Genomic DNA, 20901 nt, shown 5'->3' with positions numbered 1-20901 from the left:
GCCGCAGGGAATTTTGGCGGAAAAACCGCACCAAATTGAGGTGCTGTTTTTCGTCCGGAATGTCCTCTGCAGAAAACTGCAAGTAAAAAATAAAAAAGTTTAAGGCTTCATGCACACGACCGTGCTCGTAATTACGACTCGTAATTACGAGCACGGCCTCCCGCGGGCAGCCGGCCGCTTTTGCGAGCCGTTCTGTCATTATAAAGTATAGCAGCACGGCCCGTAAAATAGAAAAATAGAACATGTTCTATTTTTTTAACGGCACGGGCACCTTCCCGTGAGAAAACGGGAAGGTACCCGTGGGTAACAGAAGTCTATGAGCCCGTTATTGCGGGTCGTAATTACGACCCGCAATAACGGGTGTTTTTACGGTCGTGTGCATGGGGCCTTAGACTTACCTGCAGCCCGGCCTCCTGGGATCACGTTTTATCCCATGTGACCGCCGCAGCCTGTGATTGGGTGCAGTGGTCACATGGGATGAAACGGCCAGGACGAAGAAACGCAAAATTCTGGGTAAGTATAAGATTTTTTTCTTGTTGCGATTTTTGCGGTGGAATCGCAGCCTTTGCGCCGCAAAAATTGCAACATCGGCTATTTGTTGCAGGTTTTACTTCCCCATTGAATTCAATGGAGAAAACTTGCAACAAAAAAGCAGCGATTACGCAAATACAGTTGACATGCTGCGGAATAAAAAAACGTACCGCAGGTCAATTTCTGAGCGTTTATTCCACTTTGAGTCCAAATGGGGTTGTCGTCTGCTGGATCTGAGGGCCATTATTGAGTCAGAACCTGGGCCCGCTGGAAGGATCCTCTGGTACTCTGGTGGGCTTGTCTGACCCTGGTATTGTACTCAGCCACCATAGGGCCTGACACCTGGGTGACGGGCCAATAAATCCCACAGTATGTTCAAAAGTCTGATTCATTTTTCAAAGAAATCCACAGGGATAGCTCTGTGTGCAGTCTGTGAATGGAAACATTATAAGCCTGAAAACACTTTCTGACATGGTCCTGCTCACACAGCTGCTTTTTGTTACAATGTATAAGTTTAAGTAAGAACTGCCTGGAGTCCAGGGTAAAGGGAGACTTGTGTATAAACAGTACGGCATTCTTTACCAGCAAGACTACTCAATGAGATTGACAATTCTAGAGCATGGAGATGAATAGTAAAAGAACAGTCATAGTACGTACAGCTCAACTGTAACATACAGATGTAGCAGAGCTGAAATGAGCATTTAACTGTTGATTTTAAAAGACCGTGATAACGCAGATAATAAGTTATAGTAGTTATACCTGGAGTCTTATGTAGAACCACAGACCAGACATTGTGATATACTGCTAAGTTGTGCCACGTAACAAACTCAGCTCTACCTCAGCTAGACCCATAGAGGCCAATAGCAGCCACTATAACACACAATCAGCCACCAGGAGCTGCCACCAGCCACCACCTATTGCCACCAGCTGCCAACAGCTTTCACCAGCCTTTGCAACCAGCCAACACTAATCGCCACAACACCAGCCGCCACCACCAGAAGCGATCAGCTACCAACAGCCACCGTTAATTGCCACCAGCCACCCCAAAGTACTTCCAGCCGCCAAGAACTGCCATAGCCACCATCAGATGCCACCAACTTTCACCAACCACCACCAGTTGCCACCACCTGCCATCTTAATTTTGTATTTTTGTGATTTATTTATTTTTTATAGCTATATTTATTTTTTTCTATTATATACATTTATTATTTAGAGTTCATTCATAGTTATTTATTTATCTATTTGTATAATTTATTTTAAATATATATTTTTAAACATAACATTATATCATTAAGGGCTCATGCACACGACCGTAGTGCTGTACACAGCCCGTAATTTGTGGCTCGGACGGCCGCGGAGTGTCACCCGCGGGCAGCCTGCAAGTCGCAGGCCGCGCACATGGCCGTGTGCATTTATTTAATGAGCCACAAAATGCGGCCGTAATAAGACATGTCCTATCTTTCTGCGGTCCAGACTCCCGGGCAATGCACGGACCGTGGAAACCACGGTGATGTGCATGGGCCTATAGGAATGAATAGGACCGCAAGAACATGTACGTGTGCATGAGGCCTTATTTTTTTAGCATTCATTTATTTTTTATACGTGTAAATATTATAAATTAGCTATATCTATTTTTATAATGGAGTAAGCTGTGTTCTCGGGGGTGTGCCCTCTGCTAGGTGGGCGACGTGTCAGTCCTTCCAGAACCGTGGCATTGCCATGGAAACGGGACGCCACGTCTCCTCTGCCTGTAATGCGCGGCCGCCCTGCTTTTCCGATGCAAAGGAGATGTATGGCTGGCTGCAAATTCCCCCAGCGATACCAGCACGACCCCCAGTGATCAGCTCATTGTTAGGCCGGCATCATTTTCAGTAGCGCTTGACTTTTAATTTATGATCTATCTCAGGATATGTCATCATTGTATGACCGTTGGGTGTACCGGGGTCATCTGTGTACTACAGCTCAGGCCCGGTCACTTGAATGGACAGCTAAATCCATAAGTTCATCTCCTCGTTCTGCTGATTGGTGGGAGTCCTGGGGGTCGGACCCCTACAGTCATACAATCCAGCTAGCTAGTCGTTTGCTGAATTTACCTGTAACGTTGCAATGCAATAAATAACCTCAGTCTAGTGCCACCTTGTGGTTGCACTTGCATATTGCATGACTTATGATAACCATAAAAGAGTGGATACATTAGGGGGTCAACGGGGGTTTCATCAATGAATTCTAGTGTTTAGTCACAGCCAATATCACTACATATACTGAGCCGCCTGATCAGCTTCTGTAGTTGGTCGATCATTGCAGGTCAGTATATGCAGGACGCCCCGCCGGGTATTTGAGCATCTATATATTTGCTCAGAAATTGCAGCTCAGCAATCTCTCAAAACGAATCTGTTTCCATTGTCCATATGACATTAAACTGAAGTAACAAGGCAACGTCTGGTCGACTCCACGGCTGGAGTGAAGCTCTCCCCCCTTCCCATGAGCGTCTCGTGTTTAGTTGGCTCAGAGGAGCATGCACTGATCACACAGATTGCCTCTCCGCCGCCTGTCTATAGTATTAACATTCAGCTGAGGTAGTGTTCACAGTTTTATAACAATGGGGGGTTATGATATTCTCCATTAGTTCATGGATAGCTTTTAAAGGGACATTACACTAGGAAGTAATATGTGAGCTCCCTGATTGGCTATTCACATATATAACGCTTTACATGGCTGTGGAAGCACTGTGGCTGCATTATGGGGGCACTGTGGTTAATTATTTTATGACAGCACTATAGGGGGGTTCTGTTATGAGAGAAATGTGACTGTCGCAGTGTGGCTGTGTTATGGGGGCACTGTGGCTGGTGGGCACTGCTATAGGAGCTACAAGGCTGGCCTTTTTATGTGGGTTGTTATTGTATTACCTTGACTTACTGTTTTATAGGGACACTAATTAGTCAGGGGTACTGGCTGATTTTTTGAGTTATATTGTGGATATCCCTGGTTTAGGGGCTGTATGGCTGGCACTATTATGGGGGCACTGTAGTGTGTGAAAAGTTTGCCCTGGCACATGGACATATGCCTATCCTTCTAAAAGTAAGACAACCCATGTTCAAATACCCTATGTGGCATATGAACATCACAGGGTGGGGGGTTGCTAACAAAGAGCGACTTGACCTAGTCGCCTATTACATGACAAGCTATTCGTTTTATTGGCCGGGATGTACAGTACGTCCAGCCACAACTTCCTCCCGATGATAACAGCTCATTAGCAATAGGCTGTCCCATAACATTGTACGGTATGGGACGGGGTCCCCCCTTCTCCCCAGAGATATGCTGCTGTCTCTTGAAATGTACAGATTTACGTTCGTGTTAACATTTTCTGTCCTACAGGTTCAAGTCAGGAGTTAGATAAATGCTTTGTTTTATATACAGTATTATGTATATATTTTGATTACTATGCTGCCACCTAGTGGCCAGGCTGCATTATTATGTGTTATGTGCACAGGACCTGTGGTCACATGTCCTGAGCTGTGAAGCCAGCAGAGCTCACTGCTATCTAATACTGTACAGACAGTGGTGGCTTATTGTGCCTATTGCAGGTACTGTTGTGCCGGTGGGCACAAGTTGGTCCTGAAGCCAGAGAGAACCCATGTATGTAGCATCTGGAGGGCAGGAGCCTTCATGCAAGTAGTGACGATGGGTGGGAGTTGCCTGGGGCCTTCCTATGATTGAGTGGCTGAGAGCGTGAGTGGAAGTTGACTGCGATAGCGAACATGATCGCTGTAGGCAAAGAAAGAGAAAGGGCCTGGATTTAAAGTGGACGTGCCCCTGTACCAGGGAGGAGCCCAAGACCAAAGGCTTGAGATTGCCGCCATTTTGCTGAAACATTAAAGTGACTGTGCCTCCCTGTAGAGAAGTATTTGACCCCTTTGTGGCCGGGTCTGTTGCATCAATCCTGGGTCTCGTGTCATCATTTCCGACTAAAACCTCCAAAGCCTTCCGGCTCGGCATTCAAGGACATCACAACAATCCTTATGTCCTACTAGGAACCTCTATCTATAGCCAGAGCGGAGAGCTGGAGGACTTGGCACAACTGTGTATCACGTGGTCGCCCAGTTATTTCAATGGGCACCTTGTGATACTACATTTTGTTAGACACCAGCTCTTTCTCCCATGATTCTCAGTCCCTGTGATCGGCTCATCACTGGGGCACTATATTAGAAGAGGAACCTGTCCTGACGGAACAACCCCGTTAAGTTTAACCTTTAGATCTGGTGTCCCTTTAAGGCGCCGTTTTATCACGTCTGCATGCTCCGGTCCACAGACCCGTGCAGGTTTTCTCAGGTTGTTCTTAGACCGGAGGATCTGCCATGTTTTATTTATGTATGTTTCAGTTCTTCCCTATGAGGCCGGAGTGTCCTTGACCTGATTTATGGCGCTGTGAAGGAACGCAGTGGAGCCTTGTCTGAGAGAATGTGACAACTTTATGGCGCGATACACACAGGACCTCGTATATGAGACGTAAGTGGAGTCAAAACGGAGCAGACGGCCATAGCGACCAATCAGATCACAAAGCTCGAATAACATTACGTGATGGGGTATATAGCGCTGTGCTTGAAAGCTGTATATACTGTATACATTTTACAAAGCACAGATACGGAGGCACTTCTTACCTGAATGTTTATACCTGAAATACAATGGCCACACTATATACCTACTCAGTGCTCGAATAATACTGCAATACAATGCCCAAATAATAATGCCATACCTTATCCAAATCATACTACCATGTAGTGCCCACATAGCACCGCCATATGCCGCCCACAGTCATCGTGCCATACAATGGCTATACAAGACACCTATGTATAGTCCACGTAATACTGTGCATATACATCCCATATTCTACCATCATAGTAAGTGGTGTCATTTGAATCTCCTGTCCTTATGGGGCATAGGGGCTGTTGGGCCCCACAGGCAGCAGGGCCTCTTCACCCCTCGTACTTGGTGGTCTAGGGTAGTGAAGTTGCTACTGGGAGTCCCATCCATGTGGGGCACTGGGCATCTGCCCATTTTACCACTTCCTAAAACCAGTCCTGCACACAGGAAAGGCTTAGATACCTCAGATAAGCAGACAGTATCACACATGGTAAGCTTAGATACAACATGTTAGCTGATAGTTTCACACAAAGTAGGATTAGAGACACCAAATCAGCAGGCAGTATCACACATGGCAGGCTCAGATACACTAGGTGAGCACACAGTATCATACATGATAGGCTTAGATACACTGGTTTATCAGACAGTATCACACATGATGGACTTAGATGCAGCAGCACAGCAGACAGTATCACATATGATAGGCTTAGATACACTAGGTCACCAGACAATAGCAAACATGATAGGCTTAGATACATAGACTTCAAGTCAAAAGCTCTGCAGATAGTATCACACAAGATAGGCTTAGATAGACTGCTCAGAAAACAGTATCAAACATGATAGACTTAGATACACTAGGCCTACATACATGACAAAGAAAATAGGCTTGGATACATTAGGTTAGCAGCACAGTATCACTCAGGATAGGCTTAGATACACTAGATTAGGGACATGTACCATCAAATTATAAAACAAAACCCTTGTAATGAAGATTTGATTCCTTTGCTACTATGTGACTCGCTGCAGTCTGCGCAGATCTCCCAAATCCCAGCATTTCCTCCCAGCCTCCTGCAATCTCCTGTAATCTTTTCCCTAACAGCTGTACGAGGACTACAATCCCTGCTCTCCCTGCCAACTGCAGGCACATGTCACTAGAACTCCCATCATTCCCACCCACTCCTGTCACAACTACCAATCCTTGTATGTAGATCTATTGTGGAACCACAACTCCCAGCAGTCTCTGCCATGCTCAGGCAATTACTGTGGCTTTCTGGAGGGGACTACAACTCCTAACATGCTCTGCTCCTCGACCACTTGCAACCTTTGGCTCTCCATCTGTTGTGGAACTACAAGTCTCAGCAAATCTCAGAAACGTTAGTCTTCTCAGCACGCTGTCCCGCAGAGCTTACAATCTATTGACTATTGGGTGGATGGCAGCGGGGCGCCAACAATCCACTATGCCCTGGCCGGGGTATTTAGAGACAGGGCTAGGGCAGCAAACTAAATCTTTGCCCTGGGTGCAGGAAAGTCTACACCAGCACTCACATCCCCATCCTCAAGGAACTACTGTTGGACTACAACTCTCAGCAATCTAAGCAAAGCTTGGGCAATCTATTTATTGCGGAACTACAAGTCCCAGCATATCTTATTGACATCTTCTGATATCTGGATTTCTCATGTTGCCTATTAAGGTATGAGAACAAGAGCGATCATCTGCAATTCACATCACCCCCCCCCACCCCCTGAATTTAGGAAACACCCCCAAATCCTTATCAATGGGTGACTGGGCAGGAAGTTGAATGTCATTGCATTGCATCACTGTGATTGTGACTGATGATGTCATCAGTGGTGTGTTCAGGAGAGCAGGGGTGGGCGGGCTGAGCGGTGGTGAGGGGGGGGGGCGGTGGGATATTCAGCATCCCTGTGAGTGATGATGAGAGTCGCCACCGCCGTGATAGGACACACAGAGCCAGATACAGCTTATGAAAAGCTTGTTCTCCTAAATCACTGTGTAATCCTGTGAGGGGAAATTAATTCACTACACAATCCCCCCCCCCTTTTACAGGCTTATCCCCCCCCCCTACATAGTCTCCCCTCCCCCATCTTATTCACCCCCTCAGCCCTGGACATCTGCATATCACTACACTGAGCTGCTGCATCCCAGACATGAAGTATTGGGGGTTAAAGGCTTATGCAGACCCCCCAGCTCATGTAAAGTCTCCTACGCTCTCGTAATCCCCTCTGTTTCCATCTGCTGCTGTCTCTCTATAATTGCTGTCTATTCCATCATGTGTCACATTTTATGAGTGATCGACATCAAGGCGGCTTAATACTCCCACCATCATTTCTCTTCCTCCGCCACATCGATAGTGAATGGGGAGGGGGGTTTATTCAGGACCCCCTTTGTCTCAATGTTTCATATTCTAAGTGTCTCGGAACTCTCAGGTCTCCCGCTGCTACTTTGTATCCATATCTCATAGATAATCCTCTAATTCTTCCCCCCTCACCCTACAAGACCCCTATGATTGTAAAACAGTAATATGGTGTATTTATAAACTCTGATATATTCCAATAAAGGGATCCTGCTCACAAGAGCTTACAATCTAAAGCCTCGGAGTGACTTGCGCCTCCTCTTTGGTTCTTCGTCTTTCTTTCTCCGCCCTGTTGCTGTCCCTCCGCCCTCTCTTCTGTACCCTGTGTTCATATACAGCTGGCTGCTGCTCGCATCCCCCTCGGGGTGTGTATGTGTGTGCGCGTGTGTGTGCGAGCGTGCTATGTAATGACACACTCAGTGAGACGCGCAGAGATACTTCTGTCTCCATGGCAGCACTAACTAGAAGGTAAGCCTCTATCCCTCTGCTTGGGGCATCTGCCCGTTACCTCCGTGCCCCTTATCCGTCACCCCTCGTCCGCTCACATCAGCACCCCTCTTCCTCATCATCACCGATTCCCTGTATTCTTCAAACTCTCGCCTCCATTAAATATATTTCGATTTAGAAAAAAAAAAGGCTATTCCTGTAGAAATATCATCCTATAATATGCAAGGTATCCCTAATAATCGACATGATGTGATACCCCCCATAATCCGTCTGGCATATGCTTGTCCATCGCTGCCATCCCTCCTATCATCTCATTGTGTCTTCTCATTATTCCGTATCACTTGTCCTCGGCTCTCAGTGACTCCCAACATCTGCTTTATTCCTCCGCGCTCCTTTCATCCCCATCGTTTCATCTCTTTATTCCGCGCCGTGTCCCTGATTCTCCTTAATTTCAGGTTTCTCGGTTACCACATAATTCGTCCTATAATTGATATTCCGCCGTCACTCCTTCTCTTCCTGTAATTCCATATTTCTCCATCACTCCCTCCTTTTTTGTCATTGCTTCTATTTCCCTACACTCCCTACAATTCCACTTTCCTGTCAGTCCCGATCACCCCCTCACCAGTATATTCCCAAATCCTATATGATCCTAATATATAATCCTAATCCCTGCTCCCTAATTTGGTATTTTACTATGACTATCGCAGCCACATACAGATTATGTCACTATAATCCATGTCTCCCTATCACCCCCTCTTCTCCATATCAATCAATGTTTCCCCACTTCTTCCCATAATCCTCGTTAGCAGCCATACCCCATGGTCATCTTTTTGTTCTTTATTCCGCTCCATTTAATCCTGTAATTCCATATTCCGCTGTACATCCCAAGTTTTATATGTTATGTATTCTTGTACCTGTTGCATTTGTGAATTTACCCTTTAGAGTAATTTTACCTTATATACCGGCTGTTACCTTATATAACCAGTTACCCTATGTAACCTTAGGGCCAACCACAATATAGGACCACAGCCTCTTATATGATCACTGTCACTGGGTTTAATCTAAAGTTGTCACCCGAATGTCACCACCTAGCTTACACTATAATTTATTTATATGGGCCCCCTCCCCCGATACATCATTCATCATACAGTATATAATTGCCGCCCCATAGAATAACCTTATGTCATGTAACATCCGTCATTCGACTAGGACCCGACACTGTGTAAGGACTGACGTTCTTCTGCGATTCCCCCTGCGTCAACCTACTATAACTCTACACAACCTGTCACCTGCTATATACATATATATATATATATATATACAGTGGAGGAAATAAGTATTTGATCCCTTGCTGATTTTGTAAGTTTGCCCACTGTCAAAGACATGAACAGTCTAGAATTTTTAGGCTAGGTTAATTTTACCAGTGAGAGATAGATTATATATAAAAAAAAAAAAAAAAAATAACATTGTCAAAATGATATATATTTATTTGCATTGTGCACAGAGAAATAAGTATTTGATCCCCGACCAACCATTAAGAGTTCAGCCTCCTCCAGACCAGTTACTGCTCCAAATCAACTTGGTGCCTGCATTATAGACAGATCTTACATGGTCACCTGTATAAAAGACTCCTGTCCACAGACTCAATGATCAGTCTGACTCTAACCTCTACAACATGGGCAAGACCAAAGAGCTTTCTAAGGATGTCAGGGACAAGATCATAGACCTGCACAAGGCTGGAATGGGCTACAAAACCATAAGTAAGACGCTGGGTGAGAAGGAGACAACTGTTGGTGCAATAGTAAGAAAATGGAAGACATACAAAATGACTGTCAATCGACATCGATCTGGGGCTCCATGCAAAATCTCACCTCGTGGGGTATCCTTGATCCTGAGGAAGGTGAGAGCTCAGCCGAAAACTACACGGGGGGAACTTGTTAATGATCTCAAGGCAGCTGGGACCACAGTCACCAAGAAAACCATTGGTAACACATTACGCCGTAATGGATTAAAATCCTGCAGTGCCCGCAAGGTCCCCCTGCTCAAGAAGGCACATGTACAGGCCCGTCTGAAGTTTGCAAATGAACATCTGGATGATTCTGAGAGTGATTGGGAGAAGGTGCTGTGGTCAGATGAGACTAAAATTGAGCTCTTTGGCATTAACTCAACTCGCCGTGTTTGGAGGAAGAGAAATGCTGCCTATGACCCAAAGATCACCGTCCCCACTGTCAAGCATGGAGGTGGAAACATTATGTTTTGGGGGTGTTTCTCTGCTAAGGGCACAGGACTACTTCACCGCATCAATGGGAGAATGGATGGAGCCATGTACCGTCAAATCCTGAGTGACAACCTCCTTCCCTCCACCAGGACATTAAAAATGGCTTGTGGCTGGGTCTTCCAGCACGACAATGACCCGAAACATACAGCCAAGGCAACAAAGGGGTGGCTCAAAAAGAAGCACATTAAGGTCATGGAGTGGCCTAGCCAGTCTCCAGACCTTCATCCCATCGAAAACTTATGGAGGGAGCTGAAGATCCGAGTTGCCAAGCGACAGCCTCGAAATCTTAATGATTTACAGATGATCTGCAAAGAGGAGTGGGCCAAAATTCCATCTAACATGTGTGCAAACCTCATCATCAACTACAAAAAACGTCTGACTGCTGTGCTTGCCAACAAGGGTTTTGCCACCAAGTATTAAGTCTTGTTTGCCAAAGGGATCAAATACTTATTTCTCTGTGCACAATGCAAATAAATATATATAATTTTGACAATGTGATTTTCTTTTTTTTTTTTTTATATAATCTATCTCACACTGGTAAAATTAACCTAGCCTAAAAATTCTAGACTGTTCATGTCTTTGACAGTGGGCAAACTTACAAAATCAGCAAGGGATCAAATACTTATTTCCTTCACTGTATATATATAAACTCTACCACCCTCCTGTAACCCTTACAGTTTGTAAATGCCACTCCCTTACTATAACCCTAAAGCATATGACCTCAGTCCCCCGATGATAACCTTACTATATATAACTGCCATAAAAACTCTATAAACCTACTATAACCCTATAGTATGTAGCCCCCAATCCCTTACTATAACCCTAAATCACATAACCTCTGTCACCCTACTGCAACCCTACATTATGTATCCACCATTATCTTACTATAGCCTTAAAGCATATAACCTCAGTTATCCGATTATAGTCATACTATATATAACTGCTATATTAATTCTGCCACCCTCCTGCAACCCTAGAACTGCATATTGCATGTAAACTCTGCCACCCTCCTGCAACCCTTACAGTTTATAACTTCCATTCCTCTCCTATAACTCTAAAACATGTAACCTCAGTCACTCAAATGCAACCTTATAATATATAACTATGTAAACCTTCTCTAATCCTAGAGTTTGTAGTCACCATTCCTTTATTATAACCCTAAATCATATAACCTCTGTCACCCTACTGCCACCCTACAGTAGGTAACCACCATTATTTTACTATAAACTTAAAGTATGTAACCTCAGTCACCCGATTATAGTCCAACAATATATGGCTGTCATATTAATGCTGCCACCCTCCTGCAACCCTAGAATGTATAACTGCTTATTCAATGTAAACTCTGCACCCTCCTGCAACCTCAATAGTTTGTAACTTACATTCCCCTACTATAACCTTGCAGAATGTAACCTCTGCCCCGTTCTTAATACAACCCTATAATATATTACAATTCATAGCCATATGACATTTGCCCCCCTACTGCAACCCTAGACTTTGTTACCACCATCGCCCTACTATAGCGCATGTGAACTCGGGCTTCCTACTATAACTCTGCAGCATCTCTTCAACCCTACAGACTGTTAATGCCATCACGCTATATTTCTACTGTATCTAGCCACTGTCATCCTACTGTAACTCTATGGCATCTAGCATGTTATTTTCATCAGGGTGTTACCATTATTCTGTATGTAACCTTCATCACCCTATTATAACCCTAAAATATATAATTGCTGTTCCTTGCTTTAACCGTACAGGATTGGACCTGTCTCCCCTTATAATGTATAACTGTATAGTATGAGATCTCCATCACCATTACTAAAAACCTTCAGTATGTAACCACCATCATCTATTATAACGCTACAGCAAATAAATTCTGCCACCCTAAAACCATAAAACCTTGTGACCTTACAGAATCCATACTGATATCAGCCTGTTATAACCTGCTATAACCCTACTGTATGTAGCGACATCACCTTCTATAAGTTTACACCATCACCCTACTGAAACCTTCCATATGTTAGGGTATGTTCACACGCTGAGTCAAAAACATCTGAAAATGCGGAGCTGTTTTCAAGGGAAAACAGCTCCTGATTTTCAGACGTTTTTTAAGCCACTCGCGTTTTTCGGGATGTTTTTTTACGTTTTTTTTTTGGAGCTGTTTTCAATAGAATCTATGAAAAACGGCTCCAAAAACGTCCCAAGAAGTGTCTTGCACTTCTTTTTCGTGGCCGTTTTTTTTAAAAACGGCCGCGTAAAAAAACGGCCCATCGGGACTGAACGCCGTTTTTCCCATTGAAATCAATGGGCAGATGTTTGGAGGCGTTCTGCTTCCGATTTTTCGGACGTTTACAGCACAAAAAACGGACGAAAATAGGCCGTGTGAACATACCCTAACCTTACAACATGTAACTTCTGTCACCTGCTATACCTGTAGAACATTGAACATCTACCACCTACTATAACCCTGCAATATATAAGCACATCATTCACTATACAGCATGTAACCCTTGTCAACTATTTTAAGGCGTACAATTTTTAACCTCCATGATCTATCATAACTTTAAAATATAAAACACTATTAACGCTTACACATGCAACCTATTATAACAGTACAACAAACAATGCTTGCCACCTACTATAAACTCTATAACTTGTATCATTGGCCACCTGATATAACCATAACACATGTAACCTATTAAAAAAAACATACATAATCATAACATACTATAATAGTATTATAAACTCTATAACTTGTAACCGCTGTCATCTGCTATAATTGTACAACATGTAAACCCTGCCCTGTCACCTACTATAACTGTACAACATGTAACCCCTGTCACCTACTATAACTTTACATGTAACCTCCGTCATCTGCTTTAATTGTACAACATGTAACACCTGTCACCTACTATAACTGTACAACTGTACAACTTGTAACCTCTGTCACCTTCTATAACTATATACATGAAACCTCTGCCACCTACTATAACTGTACAACGTGCAACCCTGTCACCTACTATAACTGTACAACTGTACAACTTGTAACCTCTGTCACCTTCTATAACTATATACATGAAACCTCTGCCACCTACTATAACTGTACAACGTGCAACCCTGTCACCTACTATAACTCTACAACATATAACCTCTGTCACCTACTATAACTCTACAACTTGTAACCTCTGTCACCTACTATAACTCTACAACATATAACCTCTGTCACCTACTATATCTATAAAACGTGTAACCTCTGTCACCTACTATATCTATAAAACCTGTAACCTCTGTCACTTACTATAACTGTATACATGTAACCCCTGTCACCTACTATAACTGTACAACTTGTAACCTCTGTCACCTACTATAACTGTATACATGTAACCCCTGTCACCTACTATAACTGTACAACTTGTAACCTCTGTCACCTGCTATAACTGTACAACTTGTAACCTGTCACCTTCTATAACTATATACATGAAACCTCTGTCGCCTACTATAACTGTACAACTTGTAACCTCTGTCATCTACTATAACTGTACAATTTATAACCCGTCACCTACTATAACTCTACAACATATAACCTCTGTCACCTATTATAACTGTACAACTTGTAACCTCTGTCACCTACTATAACTGTACAACTTGTAACCTCTGTCACCTGCTATAACTCTACAACATATAACCTCTGTCATCTATTGTAACTGTACAACTTGTAACCTCTGTCACCTACTATAACTCTACAACATATAACCTCTGTCACCTACTATATCTATAAAACGTGTAACCTGTCACCTACTATGTCTATAAAACCTGTAACCTGTGTCAGCTACTATAACTGTATACATGTAACCCCTGTCACCTACTATAACTGTACAACTTGTAACCTCTGTCACCTACTATAACTGTATACATGTAACCCCTGTCACCTACTATAACTGTACAACTTGTAATCTCTGTCACCTGCTATAACTTTACATCATACAACCCAGTCACATACTATAATTGTACAACTTGTAACCTCAGTCACACTATTTGACTTCTACAGGATTTAGCCATTACTCCACTAACTACCAAATCAATCTACAATCATCCTATGTAAAAAATGTGAAACCTCAATCTCCTTGGTAATTTTGACCATCAATTATCTTAATCACTAGAACCCTATGATCCCTCTCTAACGACCCCGTCGCTTTATCAGTCTTCCTTATATACCTAGCCTCTGCAGGTTACACAGTGTTAGCCACAAGGTTTCTCCAAATACCATTGCACAGTTCTACACTCTTCTACCCGTCACCCTGTCGCCATCTTTCTACTTCTATCCTTCCTCATGCCGTCTGTTTGCTTATGTCATTCAACTCGTGCCCATGAGCCACAATTACCAATCTATGTGACTGAATGTGCTCTGAATTCTAAATAGAATTAGCTGTACTCAAAAACATTACATCCGTCCATACTTTTAGATATCTTTCACTTATCAGACATATCGGCTGAGTGTATGACCATCTTTAAACTGCCACTAACCTTTATCTAATTTATGGCTGACGTAACATAAAACTACGGGTATAAATGGGCTACCGTCCTTACCATGGGGTGATACTTAAAACGGGCATTTCCATTGCAGAGAAAATTATGTTCCATCACAACTGTGCCACAGACTTATTTCAAATTTTGGAAATCTGCATAACTATCATACCCTGCACAGGGGCCGACTTAGTGGTCAAGCAATCAGGCAGTGCCCAATGCCCCAGCAGATGAGAATGCCATAGATTTTTAATTCTTTACATGCTAGATGATTGGGTTCCTTAGGCCCCATGCACACAACCGTAAAAAACTTCTGTAATAGCGGACCATAATTATGGACCGCAATTACAGACCCATTCACTTCTATTGTCCACAGACACATGCCCGTATATTTACAAGAAGGTGTCCGTGCCATAGAAACCTTCCGCAAAAGATAGGACATGTCCTATATTTTGGTTTTTACGGACCATGCTCCCATACTTTATAATGGGAGCACGGCCCACAAATGCGGACGACTGTCCGTGGTCGGCCGTGCCCGTAATTACGGACCGTGATTATGGGAACGGTTGTGTGCATGGGGCCTAAGCTAGTGGGCCAACTGAAATATTTTGATGTCTGATCATCTCACATGAATTGATAGTCTAGTCCCAGCCCTGGGGCCCATGGTAATCTCTTTCGACCTCAGCTTTATCTCACATTACTCTACATAACCTTACTTTATCGTCACTTTGTACAACTAGTTGTATCTCCTACTGAACTATGCTGATATCTATCATTAGTAAATATATCCAACAGACAGTTCCAGTTTTTAAGATAAAATATAGTATTACAGCATTCTTCAGGAAACTTGTTGAGTTTCAGATTGAAAAATCTAAGCCAATAACAAAAAAAGTTTATGTTGATTATAACCATAAAGTTGTATTAGGTTATAAATAGATAGGGTGTATATAAAAGATAGATAGGGTGTAGGTTGTGCAGATAATAGGCTAACATGAACTGCAAAGTATAGTTTCTTGAATGGAGTGCAGATAAATATTCCAGGACTGAAAGCAGCCTACTGACATTGGGCACACACAGAAACTATATTTCATTTAGTTAGTGTAGTATATCAGCATGGGTTGATCCGAATATCCATTTTGGCCTCTTAAAGAGGATCTGTCACTAGTTTAGTCATGTCCAATCTCCTAGCTAATCTGATAGGCGCTGTCACACTGATAATACTAGTGAAAATTGTGTTCGAAAACATTTATTATTTTAAAAGTTTTGAGCTTTTTCTAAATATGCAAATTAGGCTATACTAGACAAGTGGGTGTCACCACCAGCGATTCTCTGGGGGTGGAGCCTCCTCACAGCATCTGACGCTGTCCTATCAGCATGAAGCTGCTTCACACAGTGTGGGAGACTGAGGCTGGAGGGAAGGGGGAATAACTTAAAACAGCCATATCTTGGACTATGGACCACCTAGAACAGCGGTTATGGTGGCATATGAAAGAGGAGGTTCTAATCATTCATATCACACTATCGCAGTTCTAGCTGTGAAACAACCAGAGATATCACCAGTTGGAAACACACTCGGGTATAGAAGCTGTATACTATATGATCACGCTGTGCTCCTGGGCAGGGAAGGGGGAAAAGCTGTATGATGATTGGACAGCGTTATACAGAAAACATTACACCACTCAAAGAGAAAAGAAAGAGTCACCTCCCATTTGGCAAGTATAGCAAAATTAGCATATTTAGAAAATGCACATAAATATTTTTGAAAAAAAATCACAATGTAATTATCAGCATCTTAGCGCCTATTAGATTAGTTAGGGGGTAGGGAATTAATAAACTAGTGACAGATCTTTAAGTTTACAGCTCGTTCTACCCTACGATCCCATAGCTAGGTCATCTATTGCTGTCCAGCTGGGTTAGACTATTATACAAGTACAGGCTAATATCGACCATCAGCAATTACGATAATGATGATTTATAGTCATCATATCTGTATAACTCAATATTTGCAGTAGAAAATATCCATAAAAGGCTCCTTGGCATCTGCGGTCCTGCCAAGGAGGATAAATGATTGATGCAAAGTGTGCTCATTGAGCAGTGCCAGACTCATTCATACAAATGCAAAACCACAGGGCACGAATTCATACATTTTCAACAGGGTTAAGCCAAATAGACACCGGATTGGTTTGACAGTCCATAAAAAACGAATTATTTGACAGGCCTTACTAAAGCGAATATCTCTGTACGTGCCAACAGGCACTGAGCAATTTGCTCCCTGCTTTGGATATATTGCAGGTGAGCTCAGTGTAGGCGTGAAAAATACCCAAATCTTTTTGAATATTTTTTACATTCAGTTAATGTGGACAGGTGAATGGCATAAAGCTGAGGAGTTGCTTGAACATATCTTAATGGATATCTCCAGGCAGTTGCTCTCATGACATGATTATTTATAGTTACAAGTGAGCTGCCGATCATGGTCACCCGCAATACAGTAGTAACCGGGAAACGCCAATGCCTCACCGAACCAGTTCTACTCCTGATGGTGTCAAGCCCCGCCCACAAACACTTTCTCTGTTACGAAACCGCTCCCCTGAGTGTCATGTGACCATGAGAAATATCAATGTCTATGTCCGTATAGTACAGAGTAAAACATTTCCTCCCACGTCCACCTTCAAGGGATCTTAAAGAGAAAATTCAGTCAAAATTATCTTCTGTCATAGATACATTTGAGAAGATCTCATTGGTGAAGTCTCAGACCACAAATGATTTGCAGAAAAAAATGGCTCTATAGAGGGATCACACACCTTTGGCATGAGACTTCTGTTACTGCAAATCTGAAACAAAAATATCTGAGCAGTGCCAAAGGGGCTCGAATATCTCCATAAAGCCCTCTCACTCTGGATATCAGTGGTGGTCCATGATCACAGACCTCGCCAATGTTATCTTCTCACATGTATCTATGACCTAGCAGAAGATCCTTTCGCTGGATTTCCATAGCCATTAAATTGCTATTGGTAGATACTGTCCTTTCAAAAAGATTTTCTGATAATCGAATGTATATAGAAGTTGTCAGGCACCCTCGAACATAATATTGAGGGAAAACATAGATCGGCATTGTTGGACAATTGTCCTGGATTTCTGTTTTTCCCCCATCATGGGTATCTGGCAGCCACTCATCTTTCCATTTCCATAAACATTAATTTTGACATTTGGTCAATTGTGCATCTTAATGGAATGACTGGTAGTTTTAATTGGCTGGTGAAAGATCTTTTGGGTGGAAATCATCCCGCGTCTATAGGCAGCTACCCATATACATTTAATTTTCAACAACAGATCTTGTCATTTTTGGATCGGTCAATGGATGATCTAATGGGTATGGGATTCATCAGATCCTGCCGGTCAGTGGCGTACTGCGATACCCTGATATTTTGAGCATTCACCCTCCATCTTTACAGAACATCTTAATGTTTGCTGTTACGATTACACAGGGCACATCTTCAATAAGATCTAATTGGTTATTTGTGATCAACCGTTAAGAAGTAGACCCTTGTAGCAAGTGATTCGTGAGCTTCAAATGAGCTTGTCTTCTGCTGGTCCTTTAGGGCCTGTTATTATGTCAGAGCCTGGGCTCACCTGAACACCCTCTGGTACTCTGGTGGGCGAGTCCAACCCAGCTGACGGCCATACTGGAACAAACTAGGTTTAGCCCCCAAAACAACAACCTACCCAATCCAGTGGCACCGGAAAAGACTGGCAGCCAAAATGTCACCCCATGATTTCAATCCTTCCCAGATCGCAGCTTATTGGTACTTCATTATCTGATCACATCTTTATTACTTGTACCCGTTACTATATAATTTTTTAATATAAAAGGTACACCATCATTTGTGTTTGAAGGAGAGAGAGACAGACTGACGCGCACTGTCATGTTATTTTCTTCTGTCTTCCCTCAGGAGACGTTCTTCGGGGATTCCACGTCAAGCATCAGAAGTGGTATGAGCTCTCTAACAGAGAGTGACTGCAATTATCACAAGACTGTGTGTAATTCCCAAGACGCTACCAGGGATCAGTGGAGAAAAAGGAGGCGCGCGTGCGCAGTGAAAGAGACAGCAAATATTCGGCAAGAGATAGCAAGGAAACGGAGTTGGCTTACGGAAATCAGCAAATTTCAAAAAGACTCCTAGACAAGACTGACTGTTTCTTCACGGCATGAAGAGTTGATTGCTCAAAAGATGGAGAATATAGGATAGACATAGGGTCGGCATGGGCAAAGACTAAACATAAGTTAGAGGTAGATACATTGCTATACGTGTGCACTCTAGTGGTGGACAGGAGAGACCTTAAAAAATACTAAAGGGACTTGGAGACTCTTTGTAAAGCGTGTGGTAGGGTGAATGGTGGGAAATGGTTTTTGGAAGAAGGATTCCAGACAAGGGTAAATGATCAAAGATTGAAGAGACCAAGAGTAAAGCAAGTAGAGACAACGCAATGGTAGAGACTTGTTTAAGAGCATAAGGAGAAGAACAAGGAAGGAGTCCGGAAAGAAGGACCAGTTAAGAGTTGAGGAGAAGACAACTTGGCAGAGGAGCATTTTAGGAAGAAGACCAACCAATGGTTATGTTAACATTTTAAAGTGGGGACAGAGGGAACGGTTAGCAACAAGGTTGGCAGTGACGGCAAAAGCAAAAAGCGTCGAGGGATAAGGTGGGTACAGTGAGTGGCTGAGAGGGCTTTAAAGATAGACCAAGTGGACTATAGAAAAGGCAGGGGAGTAAAAGGGTATAAGGTGTTTAAAGGAGAGATGTGGCAAATATTGGCAGACGGTGGGAGCAGATTTGGCAACTAAGAGAGTCACTTGGCTGGTTGAAGTTGTTAAGATTTTGAAGGTAGAATTTTTGCAAAGCAGTAAATGAGCTTTAGGTGGCAAGGAGAAGAATAATAGTGGTAGATTTGGGCATCTGAGAGATTCAGTCTACGAAGAAAAGTGAAAAGATAAAACGAAAACTGGAAGCAACAAAGAAAAATAACTCAAGAAGGAATTGACAACACAATATCAGAACCTTTACCCAAAAAATGCCACGGGCCTCTGATCAGGATGAGGCCGATGAGCTATATCAAAACAACTCTGTTTCGTGGTTGGCATGTGGTGCCCTCTCATTACTTGCAAATGCCTGGAGTATCCTGAGTTTAGCCAGCCGAGGTGGAAGCGGGCAGCGCCCTCGCCCTCTGGAACTGCTCCTTTGTTTGCTGGCAGGAACACACTTACTCATGGCTGCTGTGCCCCTATCATTGTTTTCGGTGGTGCAGCTCAGAAGAAGACATTCTCCGGGTTATGAATGGAATGAGGGTTTGTGCAAGGTGTTTGTATCCACGTATTATACACTAGCACTGTCCACGTGCTTGACCGTGGCCTGCCTCTCTTATCATCGAATGTGGATGGTGCGCTGGCCTGTTAGTTACAGGTTGGGTGGTGCACGAAGACAGGCACTGCAAGGCGCTCTTGGAATTTGGGCAGCTTCTTTTGTGCTGTCCACGTTGCCATCCATTGGGTGGCATGACAATGCCCGCAGATTCTACACACGTGGTTGCCACTTCCTGGCTAGTCGGATTGGCTTGGGCTTTGGGCTGTGTTTCCAGCTATTGTTGTTAGGTGGGGTGGGCACGGGTCTTGGATGTTTAGGAGTGACTTTATACCATGCTTGTTGCTGTCCTGCATCTGGGAACAGAGGAGGGACCGGGGAAGCTGGTGCAGAAGGGATGCTGGAAGTACCCGCCATCGTAGTACAGGATGCTCAGGGAAAAAGACGCTCGTCATTGGATGGGTCAGAATCACCAAGGACGGCAGCGCAAGTCACCGGACTGGTTGGGGGCATTGTCCTGCTGTATGATGCACTGACTGGGCTACCCATATTGGTGAGATGGGGAAATTGGGTTCATATTTTTATATTCGCCAGCCTTATTGCTCTCAATGTTGTAGATTGTCTTTGTTTTTGTAAATTAATTAACATTACATGTAAATTGCTTGTAGATAGCGAAGTAATTCAAAGTAAGTATTGAGTGCTCAGTGCCAGTAGGTGGCGGATCAGCAGTATTATAACTAATGTTAATAACTTT

The 20901-nt window shown here is 43.3% G+C and overlaps 1 protein-coding gene across 1 annotated transcript in view; it reads left to right on the top strand.

The window, feature by feature from the left end:
* The first annotated feature begins 7896 nt into the window (after positions 1–7896).
* The window catches only part of GPR162 (G protein-coupled receptor 162), a 37416-nt gene continuing 24411 nt past the window's right edge, over positions 7897–20901 (top strand). Inside the window, exons 1-2 of the mRNA XM_075842341.1 lie at positions 7897–8012; positions 18741–20700. Coding sequence (XP_075698456.1) covers positions 19861–20700 — 840 coding nt within the window. The 5' untranslated portion in view covers positions 7897–8012; positions 18741–19860. The remainder of the gene's footprint in view (positions 8013–18740; positions 20701–20901) is intronic.

This window comes from Rhinoderma darwinii, chromosome 11, assembly GCF_050947455.1.
Source record: "Rhinoderma darwinii isolate aRhiDar2 chromosome 11, aRhiDar2.hap1, whole genome shotgun sequence".
NCBI lineage: Eukaryota > Metazoa > Chordata > Amphibia > Anura > Rhinodermatidae > Rhinoderma > Rhinoderma darwinii.
Note: the sequence above shows the minus strand (reverse complement) of the source record. Positions and strands in the feature narration are given on the sequence as shown.